The sequence below is a fragment of the Chaetodon trifascialis genome, chromosome 1, assembly GCF_039877785.1.
Source record: "Chaetodon trifascialis isolate fChaTrf1 chromosome 1, fChaTrf1.hap1, whole genome shotgun sequence".
Lineage (NCBI taxonomy): Eukaryota > Metazoa > Chordata > Actinopteri > Chaetodontiformes > Chaetodontidae > Chaetodon > Chaetodon trifascialis.
In genome coordinates, this window is record NC_092056.1 from 1,582,949 (window position 1) to 1,601,940 (window position 18,992).

The 18,992-nt window shown below is 45.3% G+C and overlaps 1 protein-coding gene across 1 annotated transcript in view; it reads left to right on the forward strand.

Moving 5' to 3' along the window:
* LOC139347959 (CD82 antigen-like) overlaps positions 1 to 10,462 on the forward strand; it is a 29,263-nt gene extending 18,801 nt beyond the window's left edge. The window contains exons 4-9 of the mRNA XM_070987901.1: positions 2,296 to 2,417; positions 3,978 to 4,052; positions 7,248 to 7,346; positions 7,858 to 8,031; positions 8,115 to 8,198; positions 8,826 to 10,462. Of these exons, the coding sequence (XP_070844002.1) occupies positions 2,296 to 2,417; positions 3,978 to 4,052; positions 7,248 to 7,346; positions 7,858 to 8,031; positions 8,115 to 8,198; positions 8,826 to 8,903 (632 nt within the window). The 3' untranslated portion in view covers positions 8,904 to 10,462. The remainder of the gene's footprint in view (positions 1 to 2,295; positions 2,418 to 3,977; positions 4,053 to 7,247; positions 7,347 to 7,857; positions 8,032 to 8,114; positions 8,199 to 8,825) is intronic.
* Positions 10,463 to 18,992: the final 8,530 nt, after the last annotated feature.

Here is an 18,992-nt window from a genome sequence, read left to right on the forward strand (position 1 = left end):
AGTTTTGGACCTTTTCCCTCTGAAGTGGTAACAGTTGAAGAGTTTATCAGCCTGAGAAAGAAGAGACGAGCAGTGTCAGCGAGACAGAAAGGCTCAGAGACCACTGAAGAAATATAGACAGACATTGAGCTAGTGTAACAGAGAGACAGCCTGTGTGTGTGTGCGCGCGTGCATGTGTGTGTTTCAGACCAGCGAGCGTCACTGAGGACATTTGTCCCTCGTCCGTGGCCTCTCTGCAGGTGTCCTCCCCTCAGACACTGGGCTCTTTCTGCTCCGTCCAGCATCAGCATGCATCACATCAGCCCAGTGCGCTCACCGCCTTACTCATCACTGCACACACACACACACACACACACACACACACACACACACAGAGCCACGCACTACATCACCGGTCTGTCCGAGCCGAGAGGAGGGAGGACAGATGAGTCCAGGGATTTCGTCGAGGTCTGGAATGTGGTCATACGACACAGACGGCGCGGAGCAGAGCGCTAAAGCTAGCAGACAGTTTAGCTTTGTGTCTGTGCATAAATGAGACGTATTGACGCTCAATGGGACATTTTACACGGCGAGCCAGCGGCCCGCTATGAGCTCGCAGCGGTTTCGAGGGTGAATCAATGAGCTGCCTGGTGCAGCGTGTGTGTGAGGGATGAAATCAGCCTGGTGCTGCTGTAACCTGACTGACAAAGACTGAGCTGAGTCACAACGAGGCCTCAGTCCTGCTGCAACACGTCGAATGGGAAAACCACGTATCTCCAACACACACACACACACACACACACACACACACACACACACACACACACACACACACACACACACACACACACACACACACACACTCTGCCCAGTACCACCACAGCCTCACCTGTGGCAGCTCCACTGGAGCAGCAGGGGTTCAGCGCCTTGCTCGAGGGCACCTCAGCAGTGGGAATGAGGGAGCAAGTGCTGCTTTTTTAAGCTGCCAGCCCGGGGGATTGAACCAGCGACCTTCTGCTCACAAACTTGTTTCTCTAAGGTTCAGGGCAGCTGCCACAGTGAAGCTATGACAAGCATTAACAAATACCTACAAGTGGACATCGCTGAGTGGATCCCTCTTATCTTATCTTATCTTATCTTATCGATCACCCACAGGTGCATCATTCACACACAGTGAAGCTGGAGCAGCTCAGCCCTCAGGTGTCAGTCTGATAGGGGGACAAAGACAAACTGTCCATTTTCAACGTACATCAGTTTATGGTCGACTTTCAACACGCTGACTTCTGTTTGAGTGTGCGTGCGTGCGTGCGTGCGTGCGTGCGTGCGTGCGTGCGTGCGTGCGTGCGTTCATCCTCCTCCTCTCCTCTTCATTGTGATATATCAGCCAGTGTTGCAGCATTAATCTGTGGTTGCTCTGCAGGTTGCATGTTGACTCTAAAAACCTGCACATGTGTGTGAGGGCACATAAACACACACACACACATACTCATGCAGGTTGGTTTTCATTTCCTGCACCCCCCCCCCACACACACACACACTCAGCCTAATTTTCCATCATAAACTCCCCTCGTTTGCCTTTGTCTTGGTTTTGAGCCGCGTGTCCTCGTTCACTGATCCCCGCGGGGGTATCCCATGATTCCTTGAGGCCAGGAGGGCTCTGCGAGGGGGGTCCGGTCTTAAAAGCGGTGCGCTGACGTGTTCCTTCCAGCCTGCTGCTCGTGTCAGACCCTGCCAGCTCTCCATGAGTCCATAAAGAGACTCTGAACCCGGGAGTCGGCGCTGAGGCCTGACTTCAGCTTCCTGCATTACGCCGGAGCCCCATCACTCACCACAAGTGGAGCTCTGCAGCCACACATTTGCTTCTGATTTCATTCATTTTTGATGATCGCACATGTTGCTGTATCGACGGTCTGGTTTCAGTTTCCACCAGTTTGTCGAGTTCAGCGGCGTCACAGCTTCACTCTTCATCCTGTCCAGAAAATCCTACAAAACCTCAAGTAAATTCACGTCGGTCAAACATTAAAGATCCTCCCTTCTCGTCTTTCAGTGCGACGTATGACATGAAGTGAATGTTCCAGATTTGTGTTGTTTCTCTGAAGGCGTAAACTTGGCCTCCCGCCCGTGAACGCTGTCAGTCGCGTGTGTTAGTTTCTGTGACAGCGCTGATTAAACCTGCTGTGGTCATCATGTCGAGCTGGCTCAGCCAAGCTCTGATCGTAAAGATTAACCTGACTTTTTTTATTTTGAGGTATGTTTGAAGGAAAGTCTGCAGACAGACGACACTGCGGTAACATGTGGCTTCTGATCTGCTCTCAGATAACTCCACAGCTGTGAAAGTCGCCTGCTACATCCTGATCGGAGTCGGAGCTTTCTCCATGCTCATGGGCTTCCTCGGCTGCCTGGGCGCCATTTATGAGATCCGCTGTCTGCTCGGCCTGGTGAGTGACAGCTTTCAGACACGGCGATGAATTATGCAGGTGTGGTGTGGGTGGAGGATTTGCTTTGGAAATGCAGTAGTTTGGCTCGGAGGAGCAGTAATCTGAGCTCGTAGAGCGAGAACTCGCAAAGCTGGAAAGAGCCGGACAGAAGGTTCAAAGATGCACAGTTATGACTGCTAAATGAATTTTCATGTCTCATAAAGGAAGGAAAGCAGCTCTGAAACACTGAATGAAGACTCCAGTCTGCACAGACAGGTTGAAGATAATTCACCAGGAAGTCTCTGTTTTCTGTGATGCTTCGTTTCTAAGCTGTGGTTACAAACGAGAAACCAGAAAAGTAAGAGATAAGAGTAAGGACGGAAACTGAGATGTGCACAGAGTGAGTGTTTCACAACGAGGGAAGGTTCATTTTGTACTCAGACTGTGTTTGTGAGCATCATCGTGACGAACACGCTGACGTCATCGTGACGAACACGCTGACGTCATCGTGACGAACACGCTAACATTATCGTGACGAACACGCTAACATCATCAGGACGAACACGCTAACATCATCGTGACGAACACGCTCACATCATCGTGACGAACACGCTCACGTCATCGTGACGAACACGCTCACATCATCGTGACGAACACGCTCACATCATCGTGACGAACACGCTGACGTCATCGTGACGAACACGCTAACATCATCAGGACGAACACGCTCACATCATCGTGACGAACACGCTCACATCATCGTGACGAACAGGCTGACGTCATCGTGACGAACACGCTGACATCATCTTGACGAACACGCTGACATCATCGTGACGAACAGGCTAACATCATTGTGATGAACAGGCTGACGTCATCATGACGAACATGCTAAAATCATCATGACGAACACGCTGACATCATGGTGACGAACACGCTAACATCATCGTGACGAACACGCTGACATCATCGTGACGAATACGCTAACATCGTTGTGACGAACAGGCTAACATCGTGATGAACACGCTAACATCATTGTGATGAACAGGCTGACATCATCGTGACGAACAGGCTGACATCATCGTGACGAACAGGCTGACATCATCGTGACGAACACGCTAACATCATCGTGACGAATACGCTAACATCGTTGTGACGAACACGCTAACATTATCGTGACGAACACGCTCACATCATCATGACGAATACGCTAACTTCGTTGTAACGAACAGGCTAACATTGTGACGAACAGGCTAACGGTGTGCTGGTCTGTCTGACTTCCTGTCTGTGGCTCCGGCTGGTTTGGACATACATCTCCAAAAACACCTCATAAATATACAGTCTGTCTTTAAAAGGCTCACTAATTTCATAAAGAAAATGTTTGTCGGGGACTATTTCCAGCGGCGGATGAATCGCAGTCAGTGTCCTGGTGAGAATTCAGTCTAAATAAATCTGAATCTCTGACACCGAGCCTCTGAGTCACAGTCTCCTCTCAGTCCAGGTGTGATCCAGCTGTTTCAGTCCTCCTCCAGATGTTTCTGGGTTTGATGAGTTTAACATCTGCTGTTTCTCCTCTCTCCTCAGTACTTCACCTGCCTCCTGCTCATCCTCATCGCTCAGGTAGCAGCCGGTGCTCTCATCTACTTCCAGAAGGAAGTGGTGAGTGATGTCACTTCCTCTCCACTCCTCCGCCTCGCCGCAGTTCGTTAGTCTCGTTAGGCGTTAACGGGTTCTGACTAATTCTGGCTAATGGAATGTTGAGGTTTGCAGCACACCTGCTGATAATACACCCCCCCTTCTGATTGGCTGCGCTCACACCCACAATGTGTCACAACACGCCATCATCAGCAGAGCTATGTGCTGTGGTTGTTGCATGAAAACATCTTCTGCTGTGACTAGAAGCTAATTCCACCAATCCAACGAGGACGCCGCCACCGCCACCGCCACCGCCACCGCCACAGAGAGCGAGAGCGAGCGGCGTCTGACGAGGCGACACACCAGCAAAGTGTAACTGAGGCTGGCAGCGTTGCAGCGCCCTCTGCTGTTTCATCTGAGGCACTTACAGATAAACAGGAAGAGCAGCAAAAAGAAGCTTCTTTAACACTAATCTGAATGTGTTTTATGCATTTTAGGCATCAAAGAAATCAGTGATAAACAAAACATTTTGTGCCTTTAAAGGTTTAAAGTATTCGTTTACAAACTGTCTGAAGAGTAATTCATTCAGTTTGCTGATCGTTTCAGCTCAGTCTGCTTCCATCTTTCTGCCCCTCAGTCTCTCAGCTTCAGATACAGACGCAGTTTCTTCTTTTCATGTGTAGAGTTTGGGTTTAGTTTGAGCTGTGGAGGTGATAAATACAAGCACGCAGCTCTCAGCTCAGCTTCATACATCTGACACAAGTGAAACAACAAACACTGAAGCGTCACATCAGGCCTCTGAGCTCTGAGAGCGTTCAGCAAACTGTAATCAGACCGGGTGAAACGTGTCGCGTGGACCTTTAAAGCAGCACAAACTGTGAGGAACGTCGCACTCGAAGGACCAGAGCTGCTGCTGATCTGACGGCCAGAGACTCGAGCGGTCTGTTCGTGTGCAGGTGATCTGCTGGCGTCCGCGTCAACGAGTCCTTTTACTTTAAAGCATCTGCACACTCGAATGCAGACTGCTGCATGTTTATATGGACGCTGCAGTAATTAACTCCAATGCAAAACATCTGTTTCCCCGTGACCGTGCGCGTCATACGAGCTGCCCTGATTACCAGCTTCCAGCTCATAAGCACCATTTATGTCAGCATCCAGGCTGTAATTAGGAGTGGGCCGCTCAGGCGTTTCTGTAAGCCGTGACAGATCCAGCTCGATGCTTAATGAGACGCCTGGAAGTGTAAACAAATGGACTGACGTGAAAGGGAATAAAACCTGAATTTAATAGATTTAGTTTAATTCTGTGAATGCATTGTGTTTCTAATCCTCACATCAGCGTCTTCAGCTATCAGCTGACGTGAACATTAACGTGGAGACGAGCGAGGAGAGCACAGCTTTACTGTAAGTCTTAAAGGCTGCAGCGAAACATCGGCCCTATTAATCAAGCTGTGCTCATTTTCTTAATTGATCGTGTCAGGAAATAGTGAAAATGATCCCTCACAGTTTCCTGGACTTTATTCAAACTGCTTGTTTTGTCTGACAGAAATAGATTCAGTTCTCTGTCATAGAAGACTAAGAAAACATTCACATTATAGCAGCTGGAAGCAGAGAAATCTTTGGTTTCTGCTCGTCTGGTCGACATTTCCTGTCTTTGTCACTTCTGTCGCTTTCAAACAAAGACAAAAATATGTTTTAAAAAACACAATTTGACGGTGAAAATCATTGAATTTCAGCTCTTTAGTTATTTAATATGTGTGAACTGCAAACATGGAGGATTAGAAACACAAAAGATGCACATTTTTAAGATTTTTACCTCTGCTTTCACCAAAGCAACCCGACCTGAGCGCTCAGTAAAATGCTGCTTTTACAGGATTGTTGAGTTTCTTGGATTTTTGGGGAATGTGACTGAAAACTGGGAAACATCAGCCAGACACGTAGTTTATACAGACGTCTACAGGTGTAACAGAATTGGGTCTGTTTTTAGGATTTGCTGAAGCCAAAAAACAAAAAAAAGGGCACAAAGTTCAAGAAAGTCTCTCCGAGTTGGACCTGAAGCGTCCTCGCTGATCCAGATGTCTCAGTTTAAAGCGTCTGAAAAGGATGAAATGCCACAAAAAGCAGGAATTCAGTTCCTGTGAGTGCAGTTATGTTTTTTGTATCTGGACTCCTGCTGGACGCTGTCAGACCGTCGCTCTGCCAAACAGAGTTCATGTAATCTGCTTTTCCAGCGGAGACCTCGAGTGTCTCAGCGAAAGATTCAGCAGCAATTACTCCCAGATTTCCTGCTGCTCTGGTCTCCGCTGAGCGTCTTCAGCTCCTGATTGTAATGTTCTGGATGAAATTTACATTTTGCAGATCTGACTGCCAAATTCTTCTCTGCAAGAATTCACGGCTGGTGCCAGCCGACGCAGCGAAGACACCAAACAGAAAAGAGATTATTCAAGTCAAACGTGGCTCCGATGTTACAGACGCGGCAGATTCAGGAACGTTCTGGGAAAAACAGGCGTAGATTGACATTTTGGAAAAAAGGATTATTTCCTGTTTTACAGATTTAATGAGAAGATCAGTGTATAAGAAGCCTGAGCTAGCACCGGTTAGCTTAGCTTAGCATAAAGACTGAAAACAGGGAGCAGCTGTTTGATGATTGTGCACTTTTAGATTAAAAGATTAAAAAATCAGACGTTGCAGGTGCTGGTCGACAGAGCCAGGCTAGCCGTTTCCCTTTGTCTCCAGTCTTTGTGCTAAGCTAAGCTAACCGAACCTGCTGATCTTCGCATGTAACTCAGCAAGTCCTGATGGGAAGAAACACTGAACAAACAAACCGCTAACAGTTTCCACTTAAGACCATTTTCATCCCGTTTTTCGTCTGAATTTGGACTCCAGAGTGTCCTCCATGTCCACAAGAAGCTAATGTAGGTGATACACATTTACAGTGGCTAGCTAACAGTGCACACTGACCGTGTGTGTGTGTGTGTGTGTGTGTGTGTGTGTGTGTGTGTGTGTGTGTGTGTGTGTGTGTGTGTGTGTGTGTGTGTGTGTGTGTGTGTGTGTGTGTGTGTGTGTGCGTAGCCCAGATTTTAGAAGTTTAACATAAGACACAACGTGGAACACATGTGCAGAAGGACACAAAGACGCATGTCCTCGCTTCAGTTTGAGACAGCTGAAACAAATCTGCTGCGTCACATGACCAATAACATTTAATCCACTGCTTTCTGTCAGCTGAATGAAGAGATGTCCAAGATCGTCACCAAAGTGCTGGACGGCTACCCCGGCAACAACTCGACCACGGAGCAGGCCTGGGACTTCATCCAGAGGAATGTGAGTAGGAAGCACTGATCTGGGGTCAGATTCACATCGGTTCACACCTCACACTGAAGACTTACCTGTCACCTGTGAAAAAGGCCGCTGTCCTCACTCTTTGACTTCCTCAGTGTCTCCAAAGTCCCCCAAGAAGACAATTCACATTTTCTCAAGTCTAAATAAACAAATTTAACGTCCTGTTAAAACACTCAGTTTGTAGGAAAGTGTATAAATTCTACACAAAGACACATTTAGGATTAAATCAGCAGCAGCTGAAGAACGTCTGGAAAAAGGAAATGTAACACAGGAAGTGCTCGTTTGTGCCCTTCAAAATAAATCTACAGAAGGTGTTGTTCTGGTCACCTGACGATCGACCTTCTGCTTCTGCTTTAACGTTTACATCCACATTGATCAAGTTCATTTATGAGCTGAAACCATTTGAGGAAACAAATGGTTTCAGCTTTGTCCAATCGCAGTGGACAGTCTCAGACCCGGTCCTCGTCCTCGTCCTCGTCCTGTCTGTCTGTAGATGGAGTGCTGTGGCTGGACCAGCCGCCTGGACTGGAACGGGAACATGGTCATCGTCAACAGCTCCCAGCTGCTGTTTCCTTGCTCCTGCCAGAACGTCTCGCTCGCCTCCGGAAACTTCTCCGACAGCGGGTTCTGCGAGGCTCAGACGCCCGACTGGCCCGTCTACGACGTGGTAAGCAGCGTCTTCCTTCGCTGTCTCACCTGGAGCGTCCTCCACCTGCGCTCCTCATCCTCTGTGCTGTCGTTTGTCACCAGGGCTGCGCCGCCAGCGTGGAGAGCTGGCTCCTCACCAACATCGGGGTGGTCCTGGGAATCTGCGTCGGCGTCGCTCTGATTGAGGTACAGCAGCAGCATCACGCTCCAACACCTCATTTAAATAACAGCCAGCTGTCAATCAAAGCGCCTGAAGAGGACTCAGCAGTCAGACAGTCAAATGTCCTGCTGGATCCATCCTGTCCTGTGTCTTTGTCCATATTCCTCTTTAAATTCCACGTTCTCTCACGTTACACTTCTGCCTCATTTCAGAGGCAAATGTTGTACTTTTTTCTTACATCAGCTCGTTTGTCTGATAAGTTCAGTTGATGATGAATTAGTGATGATGATGGTGAAGCTCACACGCTGCCCTGCTGTAAGCGAACTCATTAAAATGAGCTCCAGCAGCTGCAACATTCACACATTAAAGCATCGATAATTAGAGTTCAGGGATTTAATAAACTCAGGATTCTGAAACGCGTCGCTCTGCATTACGAGTACTTTTACTTTGTACGTTGATGCTAATACTTTTGTACTGCAGGACTCTGTGGTATTACTACTGAAGTAGAAGTGAGTTCTTTATGTTCAGAGGTGCTTTAAACGTCTTCTTGCGAGCTGATCGGTGTCTTTATTGATCTGGATCGAAGCGTGTGAAGGCCACGTTCAGGCTGCGCAGGTGAGACGTCTGACAGGTGTGTTGTTGTGTGCTGACAGCTGCTGGGGATGATCCTGTCCATCTGCCTGTGCAGGAGCATTCACACCGAGGATTACACCAAAGTGCCGAAGTACTGAAGGCGCCAGGCAGAGGCGACTCGGCGGCGCTGCCGACAGAGCGAGAGCATCGAATAATGCGTTTTCCTCCACCCTGTGTTCGCTGAAACCTTTGTCCAAATGTAAAATAATGTGTGTTTGCTTTATATTCTGTTAGATTCTTCTTCCTCTTCTTCTTGTGAGGCGCCTCCGTCTTTTCCGTCAGTCCAGTTTCTTCGGAGCACTTTAGAGACTTTTGATCCCGTCGCAGAACGAGTTTGGAAAGTAAGAAAAGACGGACGAGCAGTGAGAAGTGAAGTTTGAGGGACGAGTAGACGCTCGCGGGCTCAGGTTAGTGTCGAGCTTCCGCTTCCTGGTTTCAGGTGTGACAGAAGCTGAGTGACGCCTGATTGGACAAATGGAAAATCCATCGAGTGGTTTTTTTATTTTCTTTTATACACCAGCGTTTTGAGTTATTGTGAAATGTTTTTAGTACCTTTGTACATAATTTTAGCCGTTATTTGTGTGAATTTGAATCCAAAAAATACTGCCAGTCTTTTCTTTAGCAGCTGTCGGTTTTTCTTCTTTTCTTCTGGTAATAATAGAAATAATGAGATACTAAAGAGGAACATTTATGGTACTTGTTTTCTGGAAGTATCGCTCCCAGTGTGCATCTGTCTGTGAGGACGAGCAAAAACAGGCTTTAAGTTGATATCCAGGCTCGTATTTTAGCCACTTTAACAGCGAGTGCGTGCGGCGTGAAGCGCTTCTTTAACCACCGTCGAACCATGTGAACTTAAATTATGAGGATTATTCTGGAGCAGGAGAAATTTTTGGGGGGAGATCCGTCTTGGAAATGAAATTTGTTTATACAGAAAAATCATTTTGAAATTCGTTTGTGTACAATTTTAACTTTCAGCCAAGATGTTGTTGTGTTTTTTATAATGTACAAATCCACCGTCCTGTTTTCTTTTTGTGTACAGTCTGTATGAAAAACATCCCGTTAACCTCTAAAATAGATTCTAAGACAACAAGGGTACGTATGTGTAGAGCTAGATGGACGTCTGGTAGCTAGCTGGAGTAGTAAGCGTGTACTCACAACATTCACTATACTTTGCCAATAAACTGATTACAGTAGCTAGTTTGTTTGTTTGTTTGTTTGTTTGATTTAAGTCTGAAGCAGACAGCCACTTCCTGCTGAGCAGCAAACACGTGAAGCTTCCAGCAGCTACAGAGATGTTTCCTTCACGAGCTGATGGAGTAAAAAACTGTGAATATTAGACTGAGATCCAGAAATGAAAATGTTGCAGCTTTAAATGGATCATTTTCATGATGAAAACGACGCGCAGCTTTAAGAGAATGAATAATAAACTGCAGCGGCAGTGATCGTGGCAGGTTTGCAGTAGCTGGAACTCGCCTGCAGGTGGTGCTGGCTCCGCTGCTTTCAGCCGCTCACAGAGTCTCTGTTCAATGCTTATTATTGTGCTAATTATTAGTATGTTGAGCAGTTTTAGTTGGACTGATTGTATTTACTGTGTGCTATCATTAGCTCAGTCGTTGTACTCTTTGATATCAATAAATACTCCTCTGCTCACGTCACCAAACCACTAATGGTGCAACCACTGAGTAACAAGCAGTATTAGTACAACACCAGCTGTTTGCAGACAGCAACTAACATGACGATCAAGTCATAAAAACAGAGTAGTATAAGTTTTTAAAGTGCACAGAAAAGAAAAAGATGGTGTGTATAAATACACACTGTACATGACTGACTGCAGTAATGACGCTGAGCTGCAGCCTCCTGCAGTTCCTGCCCAGACCGCTAGAGGGCGAAGTGACTCCACACAGACCACAGATGAGAGGGGACAACTGAAAACCTCAGCTGTGTTTGAGTATCAGTAAGTCATATTTTGTCTTGTTTATTTAGACGTTGTTTATTTATTTGTATTGTTTATTTAGACATTGTTTATTTGTTTGTTTTGTTTATTTAGAGACTCATAGCTTCTTTTCTTTTTTTTTTGATATATTTCCAGCTTACAGACTGAATGTTTGTTGTCAGTCAGTTTCTCATTGAAGGCTCCTACAAGTGAAGAAAAGGGAGGAAGGCTGCTGAAGAGAGGGTGAAAAGTAACCCGTAACATCATAATTAACCATAATCAATAACACTAATTATGACTAATAAAGATTTCACTCGCAGGAGCAAAGTGGTGGAGGGCTGTTTCCATCTTTACAACGATCCTTCGTTCCAGATGATCTGAAAACAAACTGAAACCAAAGAGGAGCGATGACGTCTGAATTTTAATGATTAACAGTGTTTATTAAAACGACTGATGACATGCAGCAAAGGGCTGCAGGTTGGTGCTGTAGGAGAGTAATGACAGCAGCTCCTCCATGCTGTTCAGATGACTGTATCACACACACACACACACACACACACACACACACACACACACACACACACACACACACACACACACACACACGGACACTCCCACGTCTGTCCAACACACACATCCACTGCTGCCTGGAGCAAAGTGTTCAGAACTCTGTGCCAAATCTCTGCATGTATTATCCACACACACACACACACACACACACACACACACACACACACACACACACACACACACACACACACACACACTCGTGTATTTATGGGGACATTACATAGACTTACATTCATTTCCTGGACAGCTGTCCTAACCTTAACCTCAGCCTTCATCCTGAAATGTAATGATTTGCATTGTGGGAACCTGCATTCTGTCTGCATTCTGATGAATTGTTTACAATTCATCCTGAGGCAAATATGAATCTGTTGACCACATTTTATGGCGATGCATCTACTGTTTGCTTGATTATCAGCTGATCGTTCCAAACGTGGCCTCGTCCCTTTAACGTGCGAAAACATGTTGCTCAGGAAACGACTCAATAAAGTTTGATTCAAGGTCCAAACACACTCGATCACATCAGACGTCCTTCAGCACAGCCGAGAGAAACAACAGCTGACAGGAAACAGGCAAGACGTTTTGTGTGTGTGTGTGTGTGTGTGTGTGTGTGTGTGTGTGTGTGTGTGTGTGTGTGTGTGTGTGTGTGTGTGTGTGTGTGTGTGTGTGTGTGTGTGTGTGTGTGTGTGTGTGTGTGTAGACCATCACACACACACAGTCCAGGCCAGTGAGATCATCATCAGCCATGTTAATGTAATTTCAGCTCACAATGAGGGCCGTTGAACGCACAGAGAGGAAGTCATTAGCGACATGCATGCGGGTCTGTGTGGGGTCCTCGGCTCGTTCAGGACGCCGGTGAGGACGTTCAAACTGACCTCCTGCTGGTGGACAATGTCCAGGGAGGAGCTCCAACAGCAGCGCTTCATTCCTGTTGTGTCCTTTTGGCTGAATCCACTCAAATCCACTTTCACTTTCTGCATCTCAGCGGGAAATGTTCTGCTTTTTACTCATTACACTCACTGCTTACAGGTAACTTTGGGTTAAAAATCCAAAATATAATCAACACATGAATTCTCATATATTATTAGAGAATAATCTGAATAATCCAGTTAAAATGAGCTCCACCTTAAACCAGCAGCAACTTTAAAGTGATAAACATCATCAACTGTTATAGATCAAACACATTTCTGTGACCTGGGTGATGCTGCACGATGAGTACTTTTACTTCTGCTACTTTAAGTGTATTTATATGCTAAAACTTTTGCTTATTTGCTGCAGGACTTGTACTTGTACCAGAGTATTTCTAAGTGCTTTAAAGGGCAGCTGGACTCGCTTCAGGTTCCAGGAGACGTTTCGCCTCCTCGTCCAGGAGGCTTCTTCAGCTCTGACTGACTGCTGGAGGTGTTTCTCCTCCTGCAGGATCGTTCACACCTGGGCAGTCGTTGACCCACTTGGCCATTAGGAGTCCTGGTGTGAGAGTGTCACCTGGGGAGGGATCCCACACAGATTAACAAGACCAGTTGCTTTTTAAAGTACTTAGAAATACCTGGTTGGTCGACGCCTCGTGGACTCCTGCCTCGTCGTTGCTTCTCGGTCATCGAGCTAATGAGCGAAATGTTATGAGCAACATAAATGAGAGATAAACGCCTGAGAAGAAGTTGCAGTTGTGCAGTACTTCCAGATGTGAGGCTCCTGCTGCTGCCTGTCAGCTGTGTTTTGATGGATCGGTCCTTGAAATGCTGCAGGAGTCGTTTTTTGTGTCCTTTGGGCTTTAAGCTCGACGCTCGCTGCTCCTGCTTTCTGCCGCGTGTACAGGAGGGCAGCGTAGCGTGGAGGACCTCACCTGAGTTATTGACATAGCTGTAAATGTCCACAGGGTCTCCCAGGTGTCTTTCCCGACAGCAGGCAGAGTGTTTGTTATTCTGTATGTGCTGAGAGCCAGGAGTCTTCCTCCTCCTCCTCCTCCTCCTCCTCCTCCTCCTCCTCCTCCTCCTCCTCCTCCTCTTCTGCATGCCGGTGAAGTTTTGACTTTCTGTATTTTTCCAACATAATACTTAAGTACATCCTTAATATGACGCAGTAACATCATTTCATCATTACGGTGGTGAATAATGTGCACGTTTAAGTACTGTACTGCAGTAAAATCTGACATTTTTACATTTTCCTTCCATACTTTTACCTCAGTGCCATTGTCAGTCCTTGACTTTTGTCAGCAGTATTTGTGGTATTTGTACTTTTACTTCAGTACAGGAGCCTCACACAGCCTCCATCACCTGGTGCTGAAACATCGACACTGACAGAGAGTTCATTCATTATTTAAGACGAGTGTCACGAAGCATCGCACAGTTTTGATGGCTATTAATGTTTTTTTTTTATATCAGACAGCGTATCCTGAATATCCTGAGCATGTAGAATATTGTCAGATGCTCAACACATTATAAACTCAATACAATCATTAGTTTTATTTACAAAGGATGCTGAAATAGCTGTAAAATGAAAATGAAAAGTGATGTAAAATCTGAGTTAGGGGTCCATTTAATCTACTAATTAGTGAAAAATATCAATAATGCAGGAAATATTTATATTTATATTTATAAAAGTTCTGATCTTTAAAGCTGCTCTAATCATAGAAAAACACGTCAGTGTATAACAAGCCCTCAGCTCTGCAGAGCGTTTTAGCCTCTTTCAGCTCGTCGTTTTGGTTTATTTCCTGTCCTGTTCTGGTTCACTCTCTCTGCTCTTTGTTCCCAGCAGGCAGCTGTCCACCACACAAAGACAGAGACAGAGACAGAGACAGAGACAGAGACAAGCTGCTGAACACAGCGGAGCAACAAGAGTCAGATGAGTTTCTATGGAGGTGGTGGAGACCAAAGCAGAGCTAAAAGAGGGCGAATACTGGATGAGATTCATCAGCTGGCCAGAAACATGCCAAACCAGTGGTGCTCTGTCAAACAGAAACAGCTGTGAATTCATATATATTTTGGCATAAACATGAATGTTTGGGAAGTGCGGCATTTTCTACTTTTTGCCTTGAAACTGAGTCGCGGCAGCTGTAAAGCAGCTGCAGCGAATCACAGCTGACTCCAGCTGCTGTCGTCCGTCACCATGAAGGAGTTCCTCAAAGCCACATTTCAAGTCCTCAGAGGTTAAAACAAAGCAGTGCAGCTTTGAGACAACATGCTTAAATGTTGAGATTTTTGTGGCGTTTTAACTCATTTCAGTGCAGTGATGTCAGCGTGTGAAGTGACTCCTGCTGTGTGCTTTCTCTCATTAACGTCACTTTTTTGAGCCAGTTAAAAACAAGCATCAAACACAAGCGTCCAGATGCCATTAAATCCTTTTTCTGCAGTGTTTCCAGCACTCTCTCAATCACAGCAGCTCTCAGAGACACAAATCTACCCCCTGCTTGTGAGAAGCCCCAGCGGGCGACCTTTCTTTTCCCAAAGTCCTTCATGCTTGCAGCTCCTCCGGAGGCCTGTCAGGGTTTATACATCAGGCCCCTGCAGCGGGGATCGCTGTGCCCATCACATGTGACAGGGGAACACGCTGAGGTAATGGACAGCGACAGATCACGCACCGACTCCACTCACAGCTCGCCGCTCCACGTCCCTCCGACCAGCGAGACGGGGAAGCTTTTGTGTCTCTGAAAATGTCTTCCTTCAGAGGACGAGACACAGCGAGAATCTCAATTTCACCGGTGGTGGACGGGTGATGTGAGACAGACAAGCTGTCAGGCTGGATGGCAGGCGGCGCGTCGGGCGCTGAAATCAGAGCGAGAGCGAGTCGTTTGTATTCAGACTGTTGTGTCGTTTGACTTCTGAGGAAAGGCTGAAATGTTTTGTCTCATCTGACATTTCTGCTCTCCCACAAAAACAGCTGCTTGGTTTGTCCACAGCATGTGCCAACCTGTGTCCAACCGTATGTCTTATGACCTTGACAAGCATGGACGCACACACACACACACACGCACTCATAATAATAATAATACAATGACAGTTTGTTCCTGGTCATTAACTCATAGACAGTCGCAGCTCTGATGAATGTAAGACTCATCAGGTTGAATCTTCAGCACAAAAGATGAGCAACTGTGTCAGAAAGTGGTCCCTGTTGCACCCTGGAGGCCCCGTGAGGCCCCGACCACAAGCTGCAGACCCTGATTCCAGCCTGGCCTCCTCATCTCTCTTCCCTCGTTTCCTGTCGTCTCTCTTCTGTTGGCTTTAATGAAGCCATGAAGGAATAATTGTTCTGACCGTCGAACCTCCGAAGAATAAGAAATGATTCTGTGATAAAAAGTCAGAGATAAATGCCAGACATCAAAATTTAACCAGAGAAGTTAACCGTGGAAATACTTAACAGAGAAGTTATGGGATTAAGAATGGGGCTAATTAAGTTAAGCTAAAGTGAGCTAATTAGCTGCTAGCTGCATCCATTAAAAGTAGTGACAGAAAAATTGAGACAAGCGTCTATGAGACAAAACGTTCATCTCAGGACAAATAAAACTAAATAAGCCTCTTCCCTCATTTAACTGGCTAACACGATATCCGTCTGATTCTCGGGTTACGCCTCAACAAGAAACACTTCAGGATAAAATATTCACGCTCAGCGTGTCGAACAAGGCCCAGTGTTTTTTTGTTTTTGTGTGTTTTTCAAAGCAACATGGGCATCGTATTATTTAGAGCCATCCATCTCACCAAACTGATGGCAAAAAAATGCTGTTTGTGTCCCCACACACACAAACGGTGGATAATTTTTTTAATTTAGTCATAATTTCCATTATTTTTTCAAATTATCTGAACTACAGTCGCGCCACACTCCCGCCTTTGGGAGAAGCTCTGGTTTGGAAACTTTTAAAACCAGCTCTTGTTTCTGAGCTTCACTGCTTCCCAAACTTAATCACAGAAAGTCTGCCAACACGTTCGCCTCTGATTTTAGTAAATTTAACCATTATTCAAATATCAGTTTTTTCCTGGGGCGTCAACAAATCTGAAGGTTCCATAAAGGAGGCGCTCCCAGTGAAGCACAGCTGAGATAAATCCCACTGATGTGTTGTGGTTTCCCTGCTGTGACTGGCTTTCTCTCCCACTGTGACACTGGGAAGCCTGCTGCATTATTTAAAAATCATCCTCCTGGTCTGAACCACCTCCTGTTCCCTTCAGCCTGACAGCAGAAAACAAAACTCTTAATCTGCCTTCACGGACAGGGCGAGGAGAGAAGCTGAACACTGAAAATGTGGATGTCGGTCGGACCACCCGTGGAGAAGCCGGTGAGTGGAGGTTTCGCTCGGCTTCATCGTCGTTCCTGATTGTGCTGAACAGACTGGAGCTCCCTGGTGTCCTCGACATATTCTGCCAGATGGTGCTCTTCTGTCAGCGGAGGGAACAGAGGTGGACTGTTCACGTCTCCGCAACTACACCGAGCTGCGAGGGGTTTTTCCTGAACCCCTTCACACAGAAAAACCAAGCTGGGATGTGGAAATATGATGTGAATAAAGAACCAACCAAAGCAAAATAATGATAAACTTTATGGTTATAGCACCTTTCAGAGATCAGAGTGCTTTACGTAAAATTGTATGTATAAAAACATTTAAACGAAAAAATGAAAAGGTTAAAACAAAGATAATTAAAAGAATATTACATTAGAATAAGATAAATACAAATACATAAAAACATTAAAGGTGAGTCTAAAGGAACTAACAGTCATCTTAGTATGAAGCTGCTAAATCTGAACCTCGTAAACTATAAAACTTTAAACTCAACTCTCAAAGAGACAGGAAGTCAAGGTAAAGATGCCAAAATTCAAAGTCTTGTTTAATGTGTTTGTTAAAACTCCAGTGTGCCAGTGTGTTTACAGAGGTTTAAATCACTGTCTATTATGATACACAGACTTTTTGGTTGACCTGCAATGTCTTTAAGGCTTTCTGTCCAACAGAAACAGTCGGGATCATGCTGATGATGTGTTTGTCGTCGGTGTAGCTATGAAAATATATGTTGTTTTATAGTTAGGCTGAGTGGAAGCATGTATCATGAAAAAACTAGTGGGCCAAGCGTTGAACCCTGTGGAACGCCATGGAAAACAATGGGTATTTGAAATAATACATCAATACTCAGAAAAATCTGGCTCTTTGTTAATCTGACATTGAACCAGTTGAAGGTCTCCAGAGGCACGAACTATGTTTCATCTATAAGCACAGTGATGGCTCACTTATGGAGGCAAACATGTTATAATAAAGGAATAGACATTTAGACATTTGGGGACATTAAGCTTCTTCTTTTTGTTGCTGAGTGTTAGTTGAGATGATTAACACACTCTCCTGTCTGTGTGTTAAGTATGGAGCTGAAGCCAGGAGGTAATAGCATAGCTTAGCACAATAGCTGGAAACAGCCAAAAAAAAAAAGAAGCCAAAATTAAACAAATATGCCATCACCATCACCTGTAAAGACGACTGATTAACATGCTGTATCTGGTTTGTTTAATCCATACGCAGACACAGACGTGAAAATGTGCTGTATTTACTGCATCTGTTGGAAAACAGCAGAGTGCAGTGACCTCCTGATTCTAGACTTTATGCTAAGCTAAGGCTAAGCAAAGATAAGTGCCTCCTCCTCCTCTTCCAAATTCCCCAAATGTCAAACTACATGAGAGACTACTGTTTGTCTTCTGTGATATCGTCTACCATCTCTTTGCTGTCTTTGTTGATGGTCATTCATTGTGTATTTATACCGAATTCTTTTATGTTTGAGCTTTGATTTTTTTTTTTTTTTTCATTTATTTAAGTGAAGCTTTTTCTCATAAAATGATGGTGGATCAAACTGCTATTTTAGATAAAAAAGCATCCAGATAAACTAAAAACCTATAAATAAGCTGGAGCGGCTTCATGAAAGCGTCTAATGATCAAACAGGAGTGGGTCACCTTGCCCAGAGGCATCATGGCTGCACTGGCCCATCAACCACATCTGCAGCAGTCAATGAGAGTGAAGCAGCATCAGTGAAAACACAGAGCTCCACGTGTCATCCTCTTTGTCTCTGGCCTCATTTTACATTCTTCAGCTGTTTCATGCAGCCTGTGAGTGATAGCTTCCACGTTTTGCTGCTGCAGATTAGCAGACTTATCTGAACGCAGTGCAAATTCAAGATCAGAGATGAGAAGGAGTTTTTCAGAGGTTTCTTTGTAGTTTTAGTGTATCTGATATGATAGCTTAAAAGGGATTGCTTTATGAATTATGGTGGCAAAAATGTGGAAATGCTAGGGATCAAAAATTCCTATCATCTTAAAGACACTGCAGATCCATGTGTGTTATTCTGGTTGGTTAGACCTCTGCTGAGGTTGAAGTCAAGCAGAGCTTCACCAGAGTTCATGCACTAATGGCTGCTGTGTGTAATCTGGCCTGCACAGTTCCAGTTTCAGCTGGGTGGGCATGTTTCAGCTTGGCAAATGCAGCTTATGCCGACTTAATCTAATGACTCTGTGTGACGAGTAAACAAAATACCAGAACCAGCAGCATCATACACAATAAAGACTCATGAACAATTATCAGATGTCACACTGAAACAACTTTTCTTCACACAGTGCTGTAGTACTACTCTGTAAAAAGATTTTGATGTGTAAACCTGGTGGACTGCCACTATATGTCCATCTGTGGACACTTATCATATAAATATTTGGTCAAACCATTATCTTTTATTTTAA